General features: G+C 54.5%; 11 protein-coding genes across 11 annotated transcripts; 6 read left to right on the forward strand and 5 right to left on the reverse strand.

Annotated features, from left to right (window-relative positions):
* Window positions 1-227: 227 nt before the first annotated feature.
* On the forward strand, window positions 228-701 carry L969DRAFT_17234 (uncharacterized protein; the record flags this gene model as incomplete). The annotated part of the gene is made up of 1 exon (XM_014712241.1): window positions 228-701. The coding sequence occupies one exon, from the start codon at window positions 228-230 to the stop codon at window positions 699-701; it is 474 nt and encodes a 157-aa protein (XP_014567727.1).
* Window positions 702-748: 47 nt separating this feature from the next.
* On the reverse strand, window positions 749-1,266 carry L969DRAFT_94383 (uncharacterized protein; the record flags this gene model as incomplete). The annotated part of the gene is made up of 2 exons (XM_014712441.1): window positions 749-952; window positions 1,219-1,266. 2 exons carry the CDS (start codon window positions 1,264-1,266, stop codon window positions 749-751), a joined length of 252 nt encoding a protein of 83 aa, XP_014567927.1.
* L969DRAFT_87260 (uncharacterized protein) lies at window positions 1,171-6,547 on the forward strand. The gene is made up of 10 exons (XM_014712442.1): window positions 1,171-2,063; window positions 2,116-2,456; window positions 2,504-2,535; window positions 2,584-3,639; window positions 3,692-5,365; window positions 5,416-5,676; window positions 5,732-5,817; window positions 5,877-5,898; window positions 5,960-6,054; window positions 6,114-6,547. The coding sequence occupies exons 1-10, from the start codon at window positions 1,510-1,512 to the stop codon at window positions 6,526-6,528; spliced, it is 4,536 nt and encodes a 1,511-aa protein (XP_014567928.1). The 5' UTR covers window positions 1,171-1,509; the 3' UTR covers window positions 6,529-6,547.
* Window positions 6,548-6,915: 368 nt separating this feature from the next.
* Window positions 6,916-7,627, forward strand: L969DRAFT_17236 (uncharacterized protein; the record flags this gene model as incomplete). Its single annotated transcript, XM_014712242.1, has 2 exons — window positions 6,916-7,193; window positions 7,249-7,627. 2 exons carry the CDS (start codon window positions 6,916-6,918, stop codon window positions 7,625-7,627), a joined length of 657 nt encoding a protein of 218 aa, XP_014567728.1.
* Window positions 7,628-7,656: 29 nt separating this feature from the next.
* L969DRAFT_74361 (uncharacterized protein) lies at window positions 7,657-7,861 on the reverse strand (the record flags this gene model as incomplete). The annotated part of the gene is made up of 2 exons (XM_014712443.1): window positions 7,657-7,785; window positions 7,832-7,861. 2 exons carry the CDS (start codon window positions 7,859-7,861, stop codon window positions 7,657-7,659), a joined length of 159 nt encoding a protein of 52 aa, XP_014567929.1.
* A 95-nt stretch (window positions 7,862-7,956) lies between these two features.
* On the forward strand, window positions 7,957-9,167 carry L969DRAFT_94387 (uncharacterized protein; the record flags this gene model as incomplete). The annotated part of the gene is made up of 4 exons (XM_014712444.1): window positions 7,957-8,245; window positions 8,302-8,435; window positions 8,486-8,859; window positions 8,912-9,167. 4 exons carry the CDS (start codon window positions 7,957-7,959, stop codon window positions 9,165-9,167), a joined length of 1,053 nt encoding a protein of 350 aa, XP_014567930.1.
* Window positions 9,168-9,209: 42 nt separating this feature from the next.
* Window positions 9,210-10,801, reverse strand: L969DRAFT_49010 (uncharacterized protein; the record flags this gene model as incomplete). The annotated part of the gene is made up of 6 exons (XM_014712445.1): window positions 9,210-9,409; window positions 9,452-9,517; window positions 9,570-9,656; window positions 9,707-9,755; window positions 9,806-10,493; window positions 10,548-10,801. The coding sequence occupies 6 exons, from the start codon at window positions 10,799-10,801 to the stop codon at window positions 9,210-9,212; spliced, it is 1,344 nt and encodes a 447-aa protein (XP_014567931.1).
* Window positions 10,802-11,243: 442 nt separating this feature from the next.
* On the forward strand, window positions 11,244-12,951 carry L969DRAFT_438828 (uncharacterized protein). The gene is made up of 5 exons (XM_014712446.1): window positions 11,244-11,346; window positions 11,409-11,567; window positions 11,624-11,795; window positions 11,844-12,276; window positions 12,332-12,951. Exons 1-5 carry the CDS (start codon window positions 11,289-11,291, stop codon window positions 12,755-12,757), a joined length of 1,248 nt encoding a protein of 415 aa, XP_014567932.1. The 5' UTR covers window positions 11,244-11,288; the 3' UTR covers window positions 12,758-12,951.
* Window positions 12,885-13,613, reverse strand: L969DRAFT_48905 (uncharacterized protein; the record flags this gene model as incomplete). The annotated part of the gene is made up of 4 exons (XM_014712447.1): window positions 12,885-12,965; window positions 13,020-13,078; window positions 13,132-13,378; window positions 13,416-13,613. 4 exons carry the CDS (start codon window positions 13,611-13,613, stop codon window positions 12,885-12,887), a joined length of 585 nt encoding a protein of 194 aa, XP_014567933.1.
* A 522-nt stretch (window positions 13,614-14,135) lies between these two features.
* On the forward strand, window positions 14,136-16,408 carry L969DRAFT_48524 (uncharacterized protein; the record flags this gene model as incomplete). The annotated part of the gene is made up of 3 exons (XM_014712448.1): window positions 14,136-14,399; window positions 14,451-15,458; window positions 15,509-16,408. 3 exons carry the CDS (start codon window positions 14,136-14,138, stop codon window positions 16,406-16,408), a joined length of 2,172 nt encoding a protein of 723 aa, XP_014567934.1.
* A 120-nt stretch (window positions 16,409-16,528) lies between these two features.
* On the reverse strand, window positions 16,529-18,207 carry L969DRAFT_48531 (uncharacterized protein; the record flags this gene model as incomplete). Its single annotated transcript, XM_014712449.1, has 3 exons — window positions 16,529-17,371; window positions 17,418-17,469; window positions 17,522-18,207. The coding sequence occupies 3 exons, from the start codon at window positions 18,205-18,207 to the stop codon at window positions 16,529-16,531; spliced, it is 1,581 nt and encodes a 526-aa protein (XP_014567935.1).
* Between the last annotated feature and the right edge of the window lie 37 nt (window positions 18,208-18,244).

The raw sequence follows: 18,244 nt of genomic DNA on the forward strand, positions 1-18,244 counted from the left end.
TTCTGTCGCACCTTATCGGATCAGGAGCGATGGAGGTGGACCAGTCCGAGTGATGATGATGATATATCTCCTCGAATCAGGCCACGTCGATCTTGCTGTGCGAAGCTGCTCGAAGGCCGAGCTCGCGCGAAGGGGCTTCGTCAGCGCGGCGCGGAGCGGGGTTAAACTCCTTTTGTCCGATCGAGTCCAGCCGATCTTCGAGGTTTCCGACATCAAGCTTTGCAGCCATGTCGTTCAGGCTTATCACATGCACATGCAGAGCAGCACTCCCGCGGACTTTGTCGACAGCAAGACCATCTCGATCGACCTTCGCAACGACGACGAGTAGATGGCAGGAGGATGACGCGGCGGCAAAGCTAGAGATACTCAAAGCGAGAGCAGCCAAAGCCAAGCGCAACGCTACCCTCATCGATCGACCTTCACCACCCAGTCTACCCGCAGCAGAGCAGCGCGAGTTTGAGGAACTGCAAAAGCAGGCCTATGCACCTTTCTCGTCTGACGCCGCCAATGCTGCCAACATCGAAAGTCAAGGCATCGTCGATGAGACTGAAGTCCATCATCCCGATCTGCGCAAGAAGCCAAAGCCACTTTTTGAGGGCGAAGTGAATCCTCAGACCGGCGAAGTGGGCGGACCCAAGAGGGAGCCTTTCCTACAGAATGCCAGAGACTGGAGCTACGGTGGACGCGTGACAGACTTGTGAGATACTCATCCGTCGCTCGTGATTAGTCTGACCAGGACACTGCCCATTCACAGCTGACCACTTGAAACGCGCGGACCCAGCGCGGTCTGGATTAGCGTTGTCGCCAAGTAGCGCTCACCCTTACAAGCCCGGCATGCTCCTATCGCTGCCGAATCATTGCAGCCTCCACCTGAGCAGCCGAGGCGGCCTGCAAAGATTGGCATCAATCTCACTGGGTAGTCGTAGGCACGCGAGACCGTATTTGTAGTGCACTGTTGTCCCCATTGCACACTCACTACGCGCTGCCTCACTCCTTGGCTGTGTGTGCCGCGGTGATCATGCGGCCTTGCCAAGATACAACAAAGGGTGCATATTTGATATCATGTCACTGCCCATGAGCATCTTCCGCGATCTTCTCCGCGCTCGTAAGGAAGATCTGGTGACGTATATCATTGCCAAGCTTCTGTCCAGCTGGAAGCCATCCTGTCCCGTTATGTCACAGGCTTGACGCCCTTCGGCGCCGGGCTTGCTGACAAACTCCGTTGACAAATCTCAACTCTGTTATCTGCGCCCGAACTTTCGGCATGGGGCCGCCGCGTTTGTCACAAAAGGGTCGCCCAGGATTCGGAGCACTGACAAACTGAGCTGGTCTTGTCAAACGTACAAGAAGGCAGGCGGCTCATCGACAGATTCGGATCGTAGCCAGTCGAGTCGGCAGCGAGCAGACGGGTAGATATCGCCGACGGTCAGTGCTCAACCCGACATCGACTCGTAACGCCAAGCAGACATTTCGTCACCTTCGCATAGCCTGCACATCGACACGAACACAATGGCTCATAGTAGCGGCTCCTCGGAGACGCGCATACAGTTGGACAATGGCCTCGATCAAGTCAGTCCCATCAACGACTCAAATAATCACAAAACTCCGGCGGCTGGCGCAGCTCGCAAAGCAGGCGAGCCGACACCGTACTTCACACCCGCTGAACGCACAAGAAGCTACTTCGATACCACCAACCCCGAGTTCAAAGAGCTTCGTCGTCAGATATCCAATGAAATCGATAGAACAACAAGCGCGATGCCCGATCCTGAGAGCGAGGATTTCGACCTGCATGAATTCCTCTCCAAGATACTGGACAAGCATGATGCCAGTGGTGTCAAGCGCCGCACAACCGGTCTTGTCTGGGCAGATCTCGTCGTTGAAGGCGTCGGTAGTGGCGCAGACTATGGCAGCAGCTTGAGCGATCTTTTCACAGGCATCACCCGAATCCCGCAAACAATCGCTAGCATCCGTCATCCACCAAAGAAGACGATTCTGCAAGGCTTCTCTGGCGATCTCCGTCCTGGTCAGATGATGCTTGTCCTCGGTAGACCAGGCTCGGGATCGTAAGCTGCCTGTTTGCGTGACACGTCGCGCGTGCTCATGACTTGCTCGCAGATCGAGCTTGCTTAAAACGCTTGCCAATTATACAGACTCGTTCACATCTGTGCAAGGTTTCCGGACATACGATGGCGTCACTCCAGAGATCATGGAAAAGCGCTTCGGTGGCGAGCTCGCCTATTTGCCCGAGGATGACATTCACTTCCCTCTGCTTACTGTCGGCGAGACTCTCGGCTTTGCTGCCCATGCAAGAGCCCCAGCTGTGCATGCTCGCTCGGAAGGCATGTCGCGCGCGGGCTACACAAAGACGACGGTCAACGTCCTGCTGACGCTCTTCGGCCTTCGTCATGTGATCAACACCAAGGTCGGCAACGATTACGTTCGTGGTGTTTCCGGCGGTGAGTCACAACGACTCCTCTGAGGCCTGAGCTGAAGCTGTGAGCAGGCGAACGCAAGAGAGTCAGCATTGCAGAAGTGGTGCGCCCGCCCGTCTGCCTGAACGATTGAAGCTTACGTATGTTATAGTTGACAACACGCGCCAAGATCTCTTGTCATGACAATTCGACTCGTGGTCTAGACTCTTCCACCTCACTCGAGTACATTCGCTCGCTGCGTGTCGCAACCGATCTGTCTCGCACGGTCACGGTTGCTTCGCTTTACCAATGCGGCGAGCAGCTCTACGACCTCTTTGACAAAGTCTGCGTCATTCATAGCGGTCGCATGATCTACTTTGGCCCGGCAACGCAAGCTTCAGCCTACTTCGAGTCGCTCGGTTATCTGCCCCATGATCGTCAGACGACTGCCGACTTCCTAGTTTCCGTCACAGATGAACGCGCTCGTCTCATCAGCAAGGACGTCCCGAATGTGCCGAAGACTGCTGATGAGCTTGCCACCGCTTTCAAACAAAGCGAGATCTACACCAGCGAACGCAAGCTCATCGAAGATGCAAAAGCTGGCTTCTCTGACGAACGCAACAATGACTTCAAGGCCAGTGCCAAGCAGGAAAAGATGAAGCACGTCCGCGGCCAATCGTCTTACAATATCTCATACAAAGCACAACTTGGTCTTGCCATTCGTCGTCGCTGGCAATTGCTCCTGGGTGACTTTGCAACAACAATGATTCAAGCTTTCGTCTTTATCTTCCAAGCTCTCATCATCGGCAGTACTTTCTATTCTATTCCTCGCACTACTCAAGGCTTCTTCTCGCGCGGCGGTGTCATCTTCTTCGCTATCCTGTTCTCATCGCTCACTTCGATGGCCGAGATTCCGTCTTGCTTCGCCCAGCGTCCCATATTGGTCAGGCAACGCCGCTACCGGATGGCAAGACCTTCAGCAGATGCTCTCGCTCAGACAATCGTCGATCTCGTGCCAAAGGCTATCATTCAAATCTGTTTCGTGGTCGTACTTTACTGGATGACCGGACTCAATCCTGGCGCTGCTCGCTTCTTCATCTTCTTCCTCTTCGTCTTCGTTACAGCCTGCATGATGGCGACCTATTTCCGCGCTCTCGCTGCTATCTGTCGCAGTCAAGCCGTCGCGACCATGCTTGGAGGTATCAGTGTTCTGCTCTTCCTCGTCACTGTGAGTGCTCCTACAGCGTCATCGAGATGTGTCAGCTGATCTGGCGCAATAGGTCGGATATGCTATCCCACGTCCCGGTATGCTGGGATGGTACCGCTGGTTCTCAGAGTCGATCAATCCGATTGCGTTCTCGTTCGAAGCGCTCTACGCCAATGAGCTGCTGGCTCAGAACGTTCCTTGCGCCCAGCTAGTGCCTTCGGGCGCAGGTTACGCTGGAATCACGCTGGCAAACCAAGTCTGTCCCACGCCGGGATACGATCGCACGACAGGTCTGGTCAATGCTGAGATATATCTGTCTACGAGCTATGGGTACTCCTATTCGCATGTCTGGCGAAACTTTGGCATCATTCTCGGCTTCTACTTCGGCTTCTTGGCCATACAGCTCATCGGTACCGAATTCCAACGCGATGAAGCTGCTGCCGCTGCTGTCGTTCTCTTCAAGCGGAGCAACGCACCAAAAGCCATCGAGGAGCAAGTCAACGCGACTGGCAAGGCCATTGATCTCGAGAAGTCGAACTCCGAAACAACAGAGGTGCCTTCCACAGCAGAAGCAGACAAGCAAGCCGATGCAGCAGCAGAAGACATTATCGCCAAGCCCACTGCCGTATTCACCTGGCGCAATCTGCACTACGATGTTGCTGTCAAAGGGGGTCAGCGTCGTCTGCTTTCAAACGTCACTGGTTATGCTAAGCCCGGCGCGCTCACCGCTCTCATGGGCGAGTCCGGTGCCGGTAAGACTACCCTGCTCAACGTACTTGCTCAGCGCGCCGGCACTGGTGTCATCAGCGGCGATATGCTCGTCAATGGTCAGCCATTGCCCAAGTCTTTCGCCAAGAATTGTGGCTACGCTCAACAGCAGGATGTCCATCTTCAGACGTCCACCGTCCGCGAAGCATTGCAATTCTCTGCTCTTCTTCGTCAGTCCGCGTCTACGCCCAAGGCAGAGAAGCTAGCCTATGTCGAGGAGGTCATCAAATTGCTCGAGATGGAGGCTTACGCAGAAGCGCTTGTCGGCGAGGTCGGCAGTGGTCTGTCCGTCGAACAACGCAAGCGTCTCACTGTCGGTGTCGAGCTTGCTGCCAAGCCGACCTTGTTGCTCTTCTTGGATGAGCCTACTTCTGGTCTCGACTCTATCTCTGCATTCAATATCGTTCAACTGCTGCGCAAGCTCGCCGATCACGGTCAAGCAATTCTGTGCACGATTCATCAGCCATCGGGCGAACTTTTGTCGCACTTCGATCGATTGCTGCTGCTCAAAAAGGGTGGTAAGACTGTTTACTTTGGCAATCTCGGCAAGGGCTCTCGCACGATGATCGACTACTTCTCTCGCCAATCTGGCGAAAAATGTCCAGAGCGCGCCAACCCTGCCGAATGGATGCTCGAACAAATTGGCGCTGGCGCGACTGCAAAGACGTCATACGATTGGGCTCAGCTCTGGAATGAATCACCCGAGGCTCAGACGGCAAAGGATGAAGTCGAGCAGCTTCATCAAGAATACACGGGTAACCACAGCGATGAAGACGACGCCGAGGCAAACAAGACTTACTCAGCTTCCTTTGCTACGCAATTGGCAGTCGTCACTCGCCGATCTTTCCAAAGCTACTGGCGCGATACTACATACATTGCCTCAAAGATTGGACTCAATGTCATTTCGTCGCTCTGGATCGGATTCACTTTCTTCAAAGCCAATGATTCAACTTCAGGTCTCCAGATTAAGCTCTTCGGCGTGCGTCCTGTTCTTTGCTGTTGACAGGCTTAGCTTACATATCCTCACAGGTATTCATGGCAATCGTTGTCAGTACAAGTTTGGCGCAGCAGCTCCAGCCTCGGTTCATCGAAGCGCGCGCGCTTTACGAAGTTCGCGAGCAACCCTCGCGAATGTACTCCTGGGTCATCTCTGCGCTGGTCCCGCTCCTCACAGAGACGCCTTTCAATCTCTTCGGCGGCGCGCTCTACTTTGCCATCTGGGCTCCTTCCGTCGCACTTTACAATGGTCGACCACGAGACGCGTTCTATGCGTTTGCGATTTACGAATTGGTCAGCGCTGCTCTGTCTGCAACCTTGACAGTCACTGACCGAGCCTTGAGCACAGTTTACCATCTACTGGAGCAGCTTTGCAATGGCAGTCGCTTCCTTCGCATCCAATGGTGAAATCGCGTCGATACTTTTCTCTACCTTGTCAGTCTCTACTCTGTCATGTTTATTGAGTCTGAGCTGACTTTGCTATACTTCCACAGGTTTTCATTCACTCTAATCTTCGTAAGCCTGCCTGTCGCACCAAAACCTTGCGCGTTAAGCTAAACATCGCGGTCTTTCGCAGTGCGGCGTCTTACAACCAACTGCACTCATGCCACACTTCTGGGCCGCATGGATGCCCAAGGTTGCTACCTTCACATATATCGTCGATTCGCTCCTGCAAGTCTTGCTGTTCCTGACGTTCTGACCGTCTACTGACTCCAGGATCTGTTGCACAGGTCTTCCGCAATCGGCAATGGTCAACGGATCGTGTGCACGGACGAGCAATTTTCTATTGTGTCGCCACCCGGCGGACAATCGTGCTCAGCATTCCTCGATCCCTTCATCGCAGCCAATACTGGCTACGTCGACAACCCGAACGATACTGCAGACTGTCGATACTGTCAATACGCATACGGCGACGAATACCTGCGCACTGTCGGATATTCGTATTCGCACAGGGCCAGAAATGTCGGCATCCTCTTTATCTACATCTTCTTCAACATCTTTGCCTTGTTCTTCCTTTACTACTTCCTGCGTGTCCGAGGCAAGGCAGCTGGCGCGGCGAAGCATGTCAAAGAAGTCCCGCACATCGAGGGTGCGGATGATAACAGCAGCAAGCAGAGCGAGAAACCGGCAGAGAAGCAGCAATAGACGCCCACGACATGCTCATACCATTGTATCCTAGATAGAGATGCATTGTAATCATTAGTACCCTTTATCCCTAACACTTAACACGTGATCAGTCCTCCAGAAACTGACGAGACGAAGCTATGCGTGCATCCGTGCCCGTACAGCACCCGCTGCGCCAAAGAGTACCAGTGCTCGCGACGCAGCGGTAATCGCGAGCTAATCATAGTCGGCCATGTGACCGACAAGCGTGCGCGTAAACTATCCCAGCTTCGATATCTCTCGGGATGCGCAGCTGCTGCCACCTCCACGGAGCTGAGCATGCGATCATGCGGTTTCCTCTACGATGATTCTCCAACACCTTGAGAGACCGAGGGGTGTGCGCTACATCACAGACTAGCAGCTAGCAGAATGTCAAGCCCTGTCAGTGATGACGCCTTTGCGGCGCCGTTTCACTTGCTGCCCAAGGCCGAGGGAGATTGGCGTAAGACCTATGAGAATCCGGCTATCGACATAAGCTTGGTCCACAACGCTTTCATTCGCTCGCTCAACACGATCGTCTATTGGTCGCGCAAGGTTGACAGCATGTCCGACAAAGACAAGCGGGACTGGTTCTGTTACGTCGAGCTCTGGGCGGAAGCACTCGAGCACCACCACAAGCTGGAAGAGTCGCTCATTTTCCCGCAACTGTGAGAGACCCTGCTGGTGCCTTCAGACTCGACTGACTGTTGACCTTTCTTTGAGCGAGGAGAAGCTGGAGAAGCCCCAGATGGCGTCAAACGTCGACGCCCACCGTCACATCTTACCAGGTATCGAAGGATTGCTATCGCTCACGAAGCAGTTGATCAATGGCGAGAAGCAATGGAACCAACGCGACTTTCTCGCACTACTCGATACTTGGCTGCCAACGCTCAACGAACACTTCAAGGAAGAGGTCGTCACCTTGAGCGCAGACAATATCCGTTCTGTGCCCGAGAGAGATGTCAAAGAGATCTTTGACAAGGTCACAAAGCATATCCAGCAGACCTACTCCTTTGACAGGGATGTGCCCTTTGTGGGCACCTGCCTCGACAGGCAAGCCGAACCAGACTTTCCGCCATGGCCGTTCTTTATCGTCTGGTGATATCAATACTGGACCGGCCCTCGCAATGCTCATCTCTGGCGGTTCGCACCGGCTACCCTGGGGAGCAAGCTTTTGCCGGCAACGAAGTCTATGTATGCCAAGCAGGCAGAGCAAGACAGGATCAAGGGGAACACTTTGGACACGACAGCGCTTGCCGCCTGCGGATTAGCTTGATGTAAATATGCAATATTTCAGATAATTCACCGCTGCTGAATGTCCCCTCGACCGTGGCATGAGCGCGAACAAAAGGATGCGCGAATGGGGCAGCTGCAATTTTGCCTTTGACTTGGCAAAAGCAAAAGCGCGTCAAAGCAGCCGAAGAGCAAACCATGAAGATGCGCACACTGACCGCCTTGCGGGCCGTACAATGTCGCACCTTTGCAACTTCTTCTCGAACGTCGACGCAGCACCTGATGAGCACGGCCGACCTGAGCGTCCCACAGATGCAGCAGCTCTTGACGAGCGCAGCAGATTACAAGAGCGCCAGAGCAAAAGCTGCTCGCTCCGTCGGGCCTCAGTCACAAGAACTTAGTCTGGCCAACAAGACGATTGCCATGCTCTTCTCCAAACGATCGACCCGTACTCGTGTCGCGTCAGAAAGCAGTATCGCTTCTTTGGGTGCGCGCCATGACGACGACATCATCGTTTGAGCTGACACATCTTGCTCTGCACAGGAGGACATCCCATGTTCTTGGGCTCGTCAGACATCCAGCTCGGCGTCAACGAAAGCTTGCTGGATTCTGCAAAGGTCATCTCGAGCATGACAGATGGCATCATTGCGCGCGTCAATGACCACTCGGAAGTCGAAGTGAGTCATAGCCTACCTTGCGCGCACGACGGCTCTGAGGATGTGTGCAGACGCTAGCAAAGTACTCGAGCGTACCCGTCATCAACGCGCTATCGCATCTCTACCATCCTACGCAGATTCTGGCCCATCTCCTAGCATTACTCGAGACATACTCGCCCAAAGACACTTCACTGAGCAAGCTCAAGGGACTCAAAGTAGCCTGGGTTGGCGATTCCAATAACATCCTGAACGATATGATTGTATCCTTCCAGCGTATCGGCATCGATCTCAATATAGCCACGCCAGAGGGATACCCGCTAGATCAATTCGTGCTCGATACTGCAACGGAAGGATTGCGGAAAGAGTCTGGCGATGGCAAATTACTCCATACGCACAGTCCCGAAGAGGCAGTGAAAGATGCAGATGTGCTCGTCACTGACACTTGGTCAGTCCCCTGTTTGATCTCGCTGTGCATGACTCACAGGCAAGCTCGGTAGGATCTCAATGGGACAAGAAGCCGAGAAAGCGAAACGATTGAAAGATTTCGCAGGCTTCCAGATTACTATGGATCTGGCCAAACGAGGCGGCGCAAAGCCAGACTGGACGTTCACTCACTGCTTACCTCGCAAGCAGGAGGAAGTCGACGACGAGGTCTTCTATTCCGATCGCTCGCTTGTCTTCCTCGAAGCGGAAAACAGAAGGCATACCATCACCGCCGTGTGCGATCAATACTTTGCGAAGGGCGGTTTCTGATAGAAACATGTACGGGATCATAGTCTAGACTGCATGGAGGGTTTACAACGACGCTTGTGCGGCGCGAGATGAACGAGATTTGAGCGCAGGCTGACCAGAGGCCGACTTGGCAGCTCGGCAATCGGTCAAAAAGTCGGTGAACATCTCGATCGTGTCTAGAGGACCGCCTGCTGATTCAGGATGGAACTGGACGCAAGCAACTCGGCCGTCCTTTGATCGCACGCCTTCCACCGAAGAATCTGCTGCGATATCAGCGGATGCCTTGTATTGGACAGTGAGCGCACCATTGGCATTGATGAACCATGGCTCCCAGCCATCTGGGAAGGGATCTACGAGCCTGAGAGCGTATTCTGATATGGCTCTCGTCAGCTTACAGTTTGAGCGGAAGCGCAAGGTACTCACGATGATTCTGAGATGTCACGTAGATGCGTCCGGCTTTGATGCTGCGATGATTGGCCAGTGCGAGCGCGGGCTGATTGTGTCCTCGATCTGTTTCGCGGTCAGTGTGATGCATAGTATAGAAAAGCCAGTAGACTGACTGCCAAATCGCATGCGGTAGGCTTCGAGACCGGCAGACAATCCAATGATCTATGGTCAAAGCAGTTAGCTATGGTCAGGCAGTAGACCAGGAGACGCACCTGGTTGCCCATGCAGATGCCAAAAATGGGCTTGTTCCAATCTTGGATCATCTTGCGGACGTGATGCACAGATTCCATGCAGTGACCGGGATCGCCCGGACCGTTGGAGAGGAAGAGACCATCGAACTGATCCTTGATGGCCCACACGTCGGTGTTCCAAGGCAAGACAGTGACTTTGGCGCCCCTCTTGACGAGCGAGCGAGCAATATTGGCCTTGGCGCCATAATCAAGCAGAGCAATATGGACGTCGCCCTCTGGATTGAGCGTGTAGGCCTCTCGAGTCGAGACCTGGGCGACCAGATTCTCCTTTGCGGGGTCCCAGAAATCCTCCGGACTAGCAGGAGGGATGTGACTGTCTGCGCCGATCGCTAGCTGACCGAGCGTGGTACCTTGATCACGTAGCAAGCAAGTGATTGCGCGAGTATCGACGCCGGTGATGCCGGGTACGCCCCAGCGAAGGCACCACTCGGACAAGCTCTCTACTGCTTGGTAGTGCGAGTACTTGAGCGCCAGATCGGCGACGATGACGCCTGCGCACTGTACGCCCGGTGCTTCGAGGAGCATGTTCGGGCCCCTATCGTGACTGGGCGCGACATTCTTGGGCACGCCATAGTTGCCGATGAGCGGCGTGGTGAAGACGAGCAGTTGAGCACGGTAGGACGGGTCCGTCATCGACTCTGTATAGGATCTGTAGCCTTCCCTGTCAGCCTGTATTGGAAATTTATGGCAAAGGCACGCATACGTGATACTTGTGCTGAAGACGGTCTCCCCAAAGGCAGACTTGGGCGCGCCAAAGGATTTGCCATGGAAGCTCTGACCTGTCTTGAGGTGCAGGCTAGCCGGCTGACCGTCTGTCGAGACGACCGTCTGATTGTTCGCTCGAGGTTGGAAAGTCAAATCGTTGGTGACGGTGGCTAAGCTACGGCGAGCGCGCCAAGAAGGAGCGGCTAGCGTCCTTCGGGTAGCACAAGAAGACGTGCGCAACAAGCTGAGCATATTGCGAGGTGTTTAGTCGGCTGACGAGTCGATAAATCAAGCGAATGAGCTCTTCCAGATGCAATCACTCAGATAATCTTGCGAGACAAAGTCGTCAAACCTGCGCAGGGGGATCAGTCACGAGCTATGCTGTTCAGTGCGGGGCATGGGGACGTACATGCGCTTGGCAGCAGTAGAACCCTGTGACTCGCTCGCTGACTGGGAGACTCGATAAAAATTTCAGCCTGCGAGTCGCGTAAAGTCACTTTGCCATCATCCCGCCCTTGGACGCCAAAAAGCTGAGCAGACCGAACACAAAGAGGCAAGCGTCCACGCAGACGACGCAGCGCATTGCTGATCTCGAGCTGTCCGATCTCCTTACAGAGTCACGCCGTACCTTTCGAGCGTGCATGTCGACAACCGTTCCCAAGCCAAGTCTCGCAGGCGCAAAAACTAAGCAGAGGTACGCTCAGCTTCATCGTCAGAACGGGAATCCCTTCTCTGATAGATGCTCGCGACGTGCAGAAAAGGAGTAGCCAAAGCACAGGCCAAGTTTGAGCCCAACGGTAAGCTTGTCACGCGTTGGAGGGCAACGCGCAAGAGGAGCTGACCAGCGGTGGCGAACCAGTCTTTCGCGATTCGCTCGTCAAGTCACTCGAAGCAGTCCCCCAGGGTGACTTTGATGGCTATGCAAAGGAGCTAGACACGCTCGGGAACACGCTCGAGTATCGCAAGTACGAGGATCAGCTCTTCCAGCTACTCTGTGTCGGCAGATTGCTCGCACCGGGTTCGTCGCTGCTCGGCCCAGCTGAGACGATGGCTCATCGGTGTGCCATATGATAGGTGGCAATTACATCCAGGATGACGCACCGCAGTGTCCCGTCTCGATCATTGGCGCGCCCACTGCCGAGCTTGCGGATATCAGAAAGGTCGTCGAGGTCTTCCACAAGCTCATCAGACGCTACAAGTACCTTCAAAAGACATTCGAGGAAACAACCTTGACCAACATTCTTCAGTTCGTTGCTCTGCTCGCTCGCTTGTGTCTCAGCTAATCTCGCGACAGATATGTGAACAAATTCGAAGATCCCAAGGCCCCTGCTGGCACGCATCCCAATCAGGATAAGATGGCCGTCGCCACTGCCTTGCTCGTCTCTGGCGGTCTGGTCGGAAGCGCCAGCGTGCTCGCATCGCTCAAGAAGGACCACGTCGTCAAAGACGGCGTCTCGCTAGCCTTTATCACGACTTACATTCGCACCTATCTCACCGCAGAAACGATCGACCATCTCGGTTCTTCTCTTCGTCGTGGTGGCGTGGCGGACCTCATCTTGTTCTTCCCGCCCAACAAGCGCACGATGGCGTTTGCTGCCGAGCACTTCAAGAAGGAGAACCTCGACAAAGTGTGGGAGTTCTACCAGAAGCAGCGTAGCGCAGGCATTCGCGAGGAGATGGCCGAACATCTTCGCACGATGGTCGCCAACGAAGAATCGCACGAGGAGGTCCGCTGAGCCAGCAGGTTCTTATGCGAGCGTTGGCTGACCCCACTGTACCTAGATCGCTACATACCTCAAAGAGCAATTCAAATCAGAAGCAGTCTCGGACGTCGATTTTCTAGCGACGATCTGGACAAACTTGCTTTCGGACGTCGATGCTGCCGCTTCAGCTCAGCAAGCTTGTGAGACAGCTCTGAAGGAGATCAAGGACATCGTGCCTTTGCTCGAGCCTTACGCCTCGTCTGCACGTGCTCAGGTCGGATTGATCAATACCATCCAGGGATGGTGCTATGAGCAGACAAAAGCCATGGCTGTCTTTCCCCGTGCGCTCAAGATGCTCTATGCTGCCGATGTGCTCTCCGACAATGCGATCCTATACTGGCATAGCAAGGGGTCCAAGCCTGCAGGCAGACAGCATTTCCTCACCGCTTCCGAGCCACTCATCAAGTTCCTGCAGGAGCAGGAGGAAAGCGAGGAGGAAGAGTGATTGAATCGCAATGCATTCGCCCACATCACATTTGCATTCTTGCCAATTTGAACTTGCCTTGCAGACTCATCTCGATTTTGCTCAAGCCAGCTCGTTCATATCCGAGTAGGCATTTTCCATCATCGGCTTAGTGCGCGATGACCTCGATCCAGTAGTGGTCCGGATCGTAAAGGAAGGCAATGTTGCGCATCTTGCCTTCGCTCGGTTTCTATCGTCATTGCGGTTCCTCAGCATTGCGGGCTGATATGAGCAGGGCACGTACCTTCTTGAACTCCACACCGAGCTTCTCGAAGCGATCGCATGCTTCCTGTAGGTTTGGCACTGTCTCGCGCCTTAGCGTCGGCATGCGTTGATGAGCTACGCGGGCGGCTCACCTGAAATGCAAATATGTCCGAACCCTTGAGGCTCATCGTTACCATTGTGGTACTTGACCTTGTCGTCGCTCTCCGAGCCATGATTGTGAGTGAGCTCGAGGATGCCCTCGCGCTGGTTACGCTTGAGACCGGCAGTCTCTGCGCTATCGAATGCCAAGAAATAGAGCGTGAACGAGTCGGCTTCGTGTGTGTCGATCAAGCTCATCCCAATCGTGTTCTGGTAAAAATCGAGCGACTTCTTGGGGTCCTGTGATACACCATGAACAGCGCTCCGGATCCAGTACTGAACGACTTGCCTTTACTCTGAGCATGGTGTGGTTCAGCTTGGTGCCTTTGGTCTCTGGAGGGGCTGCCATCTTGACGGAAGATCTGCTGAAGCCTCTATGTGAGATAGGTGAAGGGCTGATCTGACGGTTGAGGAAGCTGATCCGTTCGGCTGCTTGCGCTGTCCGACAAAGGCTCCTCAGAGAATGGGCTTGCATGTGAGGGCTTGCCACATGTCGCGAACGAAGTCGATGACGCGCATGTCGATCAATTTGGCAGCCAAGACTGCGAACGGCGCGTAAAATCCGAGATGTCGATGACAGATTGGGAGGAGATCAGACGAGAGTGGCCAGAGACTGGCGGGACCGTCTCACCTTAGACTCGCCATTCTACGCGGCTACGGCAGTCTTTGGGACGGAGGCGTCCGTTGCAGGGCTGGAAATCGCTTTTGCAAGCACATTGTCAGAGATAGGAGCTCGTCGGTTCCCTTTGACGCAGCAGAGGCACACGATTTCTTCGCAGTCGGATCATCTCCGACTTTTCCGCCTCTGCTCACTATCCCTCGATCCGAGGCGCTTCAGCGAGTGTCCGTGCGTGTCACCCTCGCTTTGACTCTTGCCCAAGTCAGCAGTCGACACAGGCCAGATAGCGCTTTCCACCGCGCTCGCTAGCCTGTCCATCGTCTGTACTGCCAAACTGAGCCATCGCTACTCAAGGACACGCATTTGAGCCTCGACAGGATGGAAAGCAGGAGACGAACGGTCACAAGGCTGCTCTGCGGCTTCTTGGCAGGATCTGCCACCGTGCCTGCAGTCAGAGCGACCTCCCAGATCTACACCTCCTCAGTGTCCTACTGTGCTGCCCCTGAGGCCATCTTTGTGGACACTTTTGGACTTCAGTATGTCGACAAGAGCTCCTTGATCTCCTTCGCCATCCGGGCCCAATCAGTACAGCAAAATTTGTACGCCACCCTCAATCTCTCGTTGCAGGCATACGACTTATCGGTGAGCCAAGACCGACCGCTCTTGCTGCCTTTAAGCTGACATCATCCGCAGGTGGTCAATCTTAACGTCGATCTATGTAGCGTGCTCGACGGCTTCCTCTGTCCGCTGCCGACATACCGCTTCGATGGCGCGACCTCCCTAGCCATCCCGAGCACTTTCACCAGCAAGATACCTGGCATTGCCTACATTGTTCCCGATCTGGAAGCGGTGGCAACCCTCAGACTTACGTCCATCGATACAGGCGCAGAGGAAGCCTGCATACAAGCAGCGCTCAGCAACGGCAAGACGACCTATCTCACTGCGGTCCAGTGGGGCGTTGCAGCCATCGCTCTCATCGCCTTTGCTTCCACCATCTTGCACACGCTCTGGCCGCAGCTCCTTTCAGAAGCCCACAAAAGGCATAGCACGCCGGAATGGAGACTGGTTCTTCTGTTGAGCTATTATCAGCACATTGCGTTCAGTGGCATGCTATCTGTCACAGCGCCCAAGGTCTTTCGATCTTACACACTCAACTATGCCTGGTCGACATTTCTGATCAGAATCGGGCCTATCACACGATCGCTCGATCGCCTAAGAGGTCGAACAGGCGGTGACACGACCGATAACAGTTCAGCGCTTGACGCGATAGCAGCTCTGACCAGGCGAAGTGCGATGCCCGCTGCGCCCGAGCAATTCGCAAACATGACAAGACAAGCGGGCCTGACGAGTAGCTCCTCACTCGTGTCATATGCCTCAAAGGTGACGAAGCCTTCCTTCGCATACACAAATTATGCAACCACCAATGTACCGGTCATCGGTGGTGTCGGATCGCCAAACATCACAATCGGCATATCCACCTATTCAGAACTGCTAGGCATTCCCTTTGGCAACGTCTTCATGACGGCTTTCATCAACGTCCTGCTGCTCCTCTGCATCATGATCGTCTTGCTTGCTCTCGTCTACGCTATCTTTGCGCTCTATTTACGCAGGCAGCTCCGACGGCAGACGCGCAATCAGCTCTGGATCGACGAGCTGAAGCGCAGGCGGCATTACTTCATGGCCACGAATTCATTCAGAATCGTGCGTGCAGTCTCGTGTTGCACTCGTCTACTGCTAACATGCTTCTTCAGTTGTTGATTGCCTATCCGCCCATTGTTACGTTCGCATTCTATGGCTACATTGTCGAGTCCACGACAGGCTGGGCTTCTGCATTGCTGGGCACCCTTAGCTGGGTCAGTATGACGTTCATCATTCTCTTGGTCAGTATCAAGCTTCTCAAGGCCGCCAAGCGACACGAAGACGGCATTGATCACCTGTACGATAGCGAAAAGTTTACCTACCGCACAAGTTCGCTCTTCACGCAATTTAAGCCAGACGCATTCTATTACTTCATCCCAATCATCCTCGTCACGTTCATAGAAGCCTGCTTCATCTCGTTTGCGCAAGGCTATCCAACTCGCCAAGTGGTCGGCCTCATTGTCGTCGAGAGCTTGCTCTTCATCGCTACAGTCTGGCACAGGCCATACGCGACCAAGGGAGCGAACGTACTCGCCGCATTCTTGCAGTTTTCCCGCGTTGTTACGTACGCACTTCAGATTGCTTTCCTCGACTCGACAAACGTCAAGGCGATTCCCAAGGTCGTCATCGGCATCGTCATCATCGTCATTCAGAGTATCTTCGTGCTCATCCTTTTCCTGTCGATCATGATAGGACTTATCGCGGCGATGTACCGAGGCATTCGGGGCAGAGGCAACTATCGCCGCAATAGCGACTTGACGGACAAGGATGCTGCTGCCACGGAGAAGGGCATCAACACTGGCGAGTCTGCCTTTGTCGCATCGAGCCTCAACTCAAGCGTCACCAACGTTGGCGCATTAGACAACCCCAAGCCTCCTTACTCTGATCGGTCTAGATTCTCGTCGCCCGCTCAGTCGCTTCCCGAGGTACCTCCAGAGAGGTCAGACACGCCCACTTCGGCAGAAGCCCTTTTCAGCCCCGACACGACTGCTCGCGCCACCCATAGCACATAGAGAGGCGCGAAGCAAACGCACTCGAAGCATGTTTGTAGCTCGACTATTGCTGCAAGTAGACTATGCCACGATTCACTGATGTACAACAACACGCAAGAATGTACCAAGGAGAGCAAGCAATCAAGTGGTCTTGGTTCTGAAGGAGACTGTGTCACCCTGCACATATTCAAGCCATCCTCTGGACGTGAGATAGTCGTTGAGCTTCTCGTCTGAGCATGTCGCCGTGACAGTTGGGTCAGCGAGGACAGAAGCCTCCAGCTCCAGTTGAAGCATTTGCGCCAGCTCTTGTTTAGTCGACAGACTTCTGTACGCTTTAGTGGTCACTTGCCAGGCCGAATCTCTCATGTGATCCAGACATGTGAAAAGGATAGCACGTTGAAGCTCGTGGAGAGACGAAGCACACAAGAGCCGCACATAGCTTGCCCAGTTGCGTTCGATGGCGATGATTCTAAATGCTCTGACTGCCAGTCTAATGTGATCATGCGTGCTGGGCACTGTACGGACGGGTACCGTTGAGGCGAGCTGGTTGCGCGCACTGCTTGTGGTTTCTGATAGACAAGCATAGAAGCCGCTGTGATGTGATCGCGAGACGGCCTGTGAGAGCAGCCAGAGCGAGGCGTACAAAGCGCGATCTTCCAATCCAGGTAGCTCCGGGGGCACCGCACCAGCAGGTAGACCTCGCGAGGTCTCCAATAGCTTGGCAAGCGCATAACGCGGGTGCAGGCTGATGACAAGATGTGGCAAGCAGCTTGCTAACTGTGACTTGTTGGCAGCAAGAATAGACAAGCGTGCTGATAGTTCATACGCTTCGACTGCGAAGCTATCGCATCTATCGCTCGCGATGATGCCTTCCCGTAGCTTCCTCAGCTCGAGCAAGATTGAATCCAAGGCCTCGCATTGAGCTTTGCCGCCTTTGAGCAGGCCTCCGTACTCGATCGGATAAATATTGCGATACGCGTCAAGCTGCGATAAGCGTCAGTCTCGGCAATACAAAGTCTTGGCAGCTTACCTTCTTCTGGACATGCTGCCGAAATTCAGCTTGGACTGCGAAGCTACGAAGGCTGATCGACTGCGCGTAAGTTCCACGCTGGATCTCAATTGCAGAGCCTGTACCTTTTGACGTCGCCGTTGAGCTCACCACGACTGGGCGAGCTCATGAGATCCATCTCTGACTTGCCGCTGCCATTGATGCCGGCCTTTCCTTTCGCTGCACCGCCTTGCCACTCGCGGAATCCTTTCGACTCCGCTGCTCCTGCAAAACGGATGCTCGAACTGGCAGGCTTGCTCGCATTGGCCAGAATACTCCGAGGGGCCGCCTCTGATGATTTTGAGCGTGAGACGAGCACGACGGGGGCTTCCCGCGATGGCTGAGGTGAGGGTGAGCGGACTTGTATAGCCGGTGGTGCCGGCTTGGGCCGATATCTCGCCTCGGCCTCTTCTCTTTGGCGTTGCTGTTCTTCTGCTCTTCGCTTCTGCTCGTCCAGGATCTGCTGTTGCCGCTGTTCTGCTCGTGAGGGAAATGCTCGTCGGTCGGGCGCAGCAGACACCCAAGGATCATGGCCGACAGCTGGCGAATGCTTGCCATTCGGTTGAGCATACTGACTTGCACTATCGTAATGCTTCACGTGACCGGACTGGGTATGTGGAGGTCGATAGCCAGCAGCTTGGGCAGCAGAGCCACTTATTTTGAGCGACTGCATGCTCGCTGCGATCGGCAGGCCGTCATCACCGCGTCGTCCGCTCCATGGCGTGACGTTATCTGGGTTTGCCCACTTGCTCGGCGGCCGGGGCGCAGCCATGACAGCGCTGATAAGGAGGTGGTCGAAACCAAACTCG

The sequence above is a fragment of the Mixia osmundae genome (assembly GCF_000708205.1).
Source record: "Mixia osmundae IAM 14324 unplaced genomic scaffold scaffold_5, whole genome shotgun sequence".
In the NCBI taxonomy this organism is placed as follows: domain Eukaryota; kingdom Fungi; phylum Basidiomycota; class Mixiomycetes; order Mixiales; family Mixiaceae; genus Mixia; species Mixia osmundae.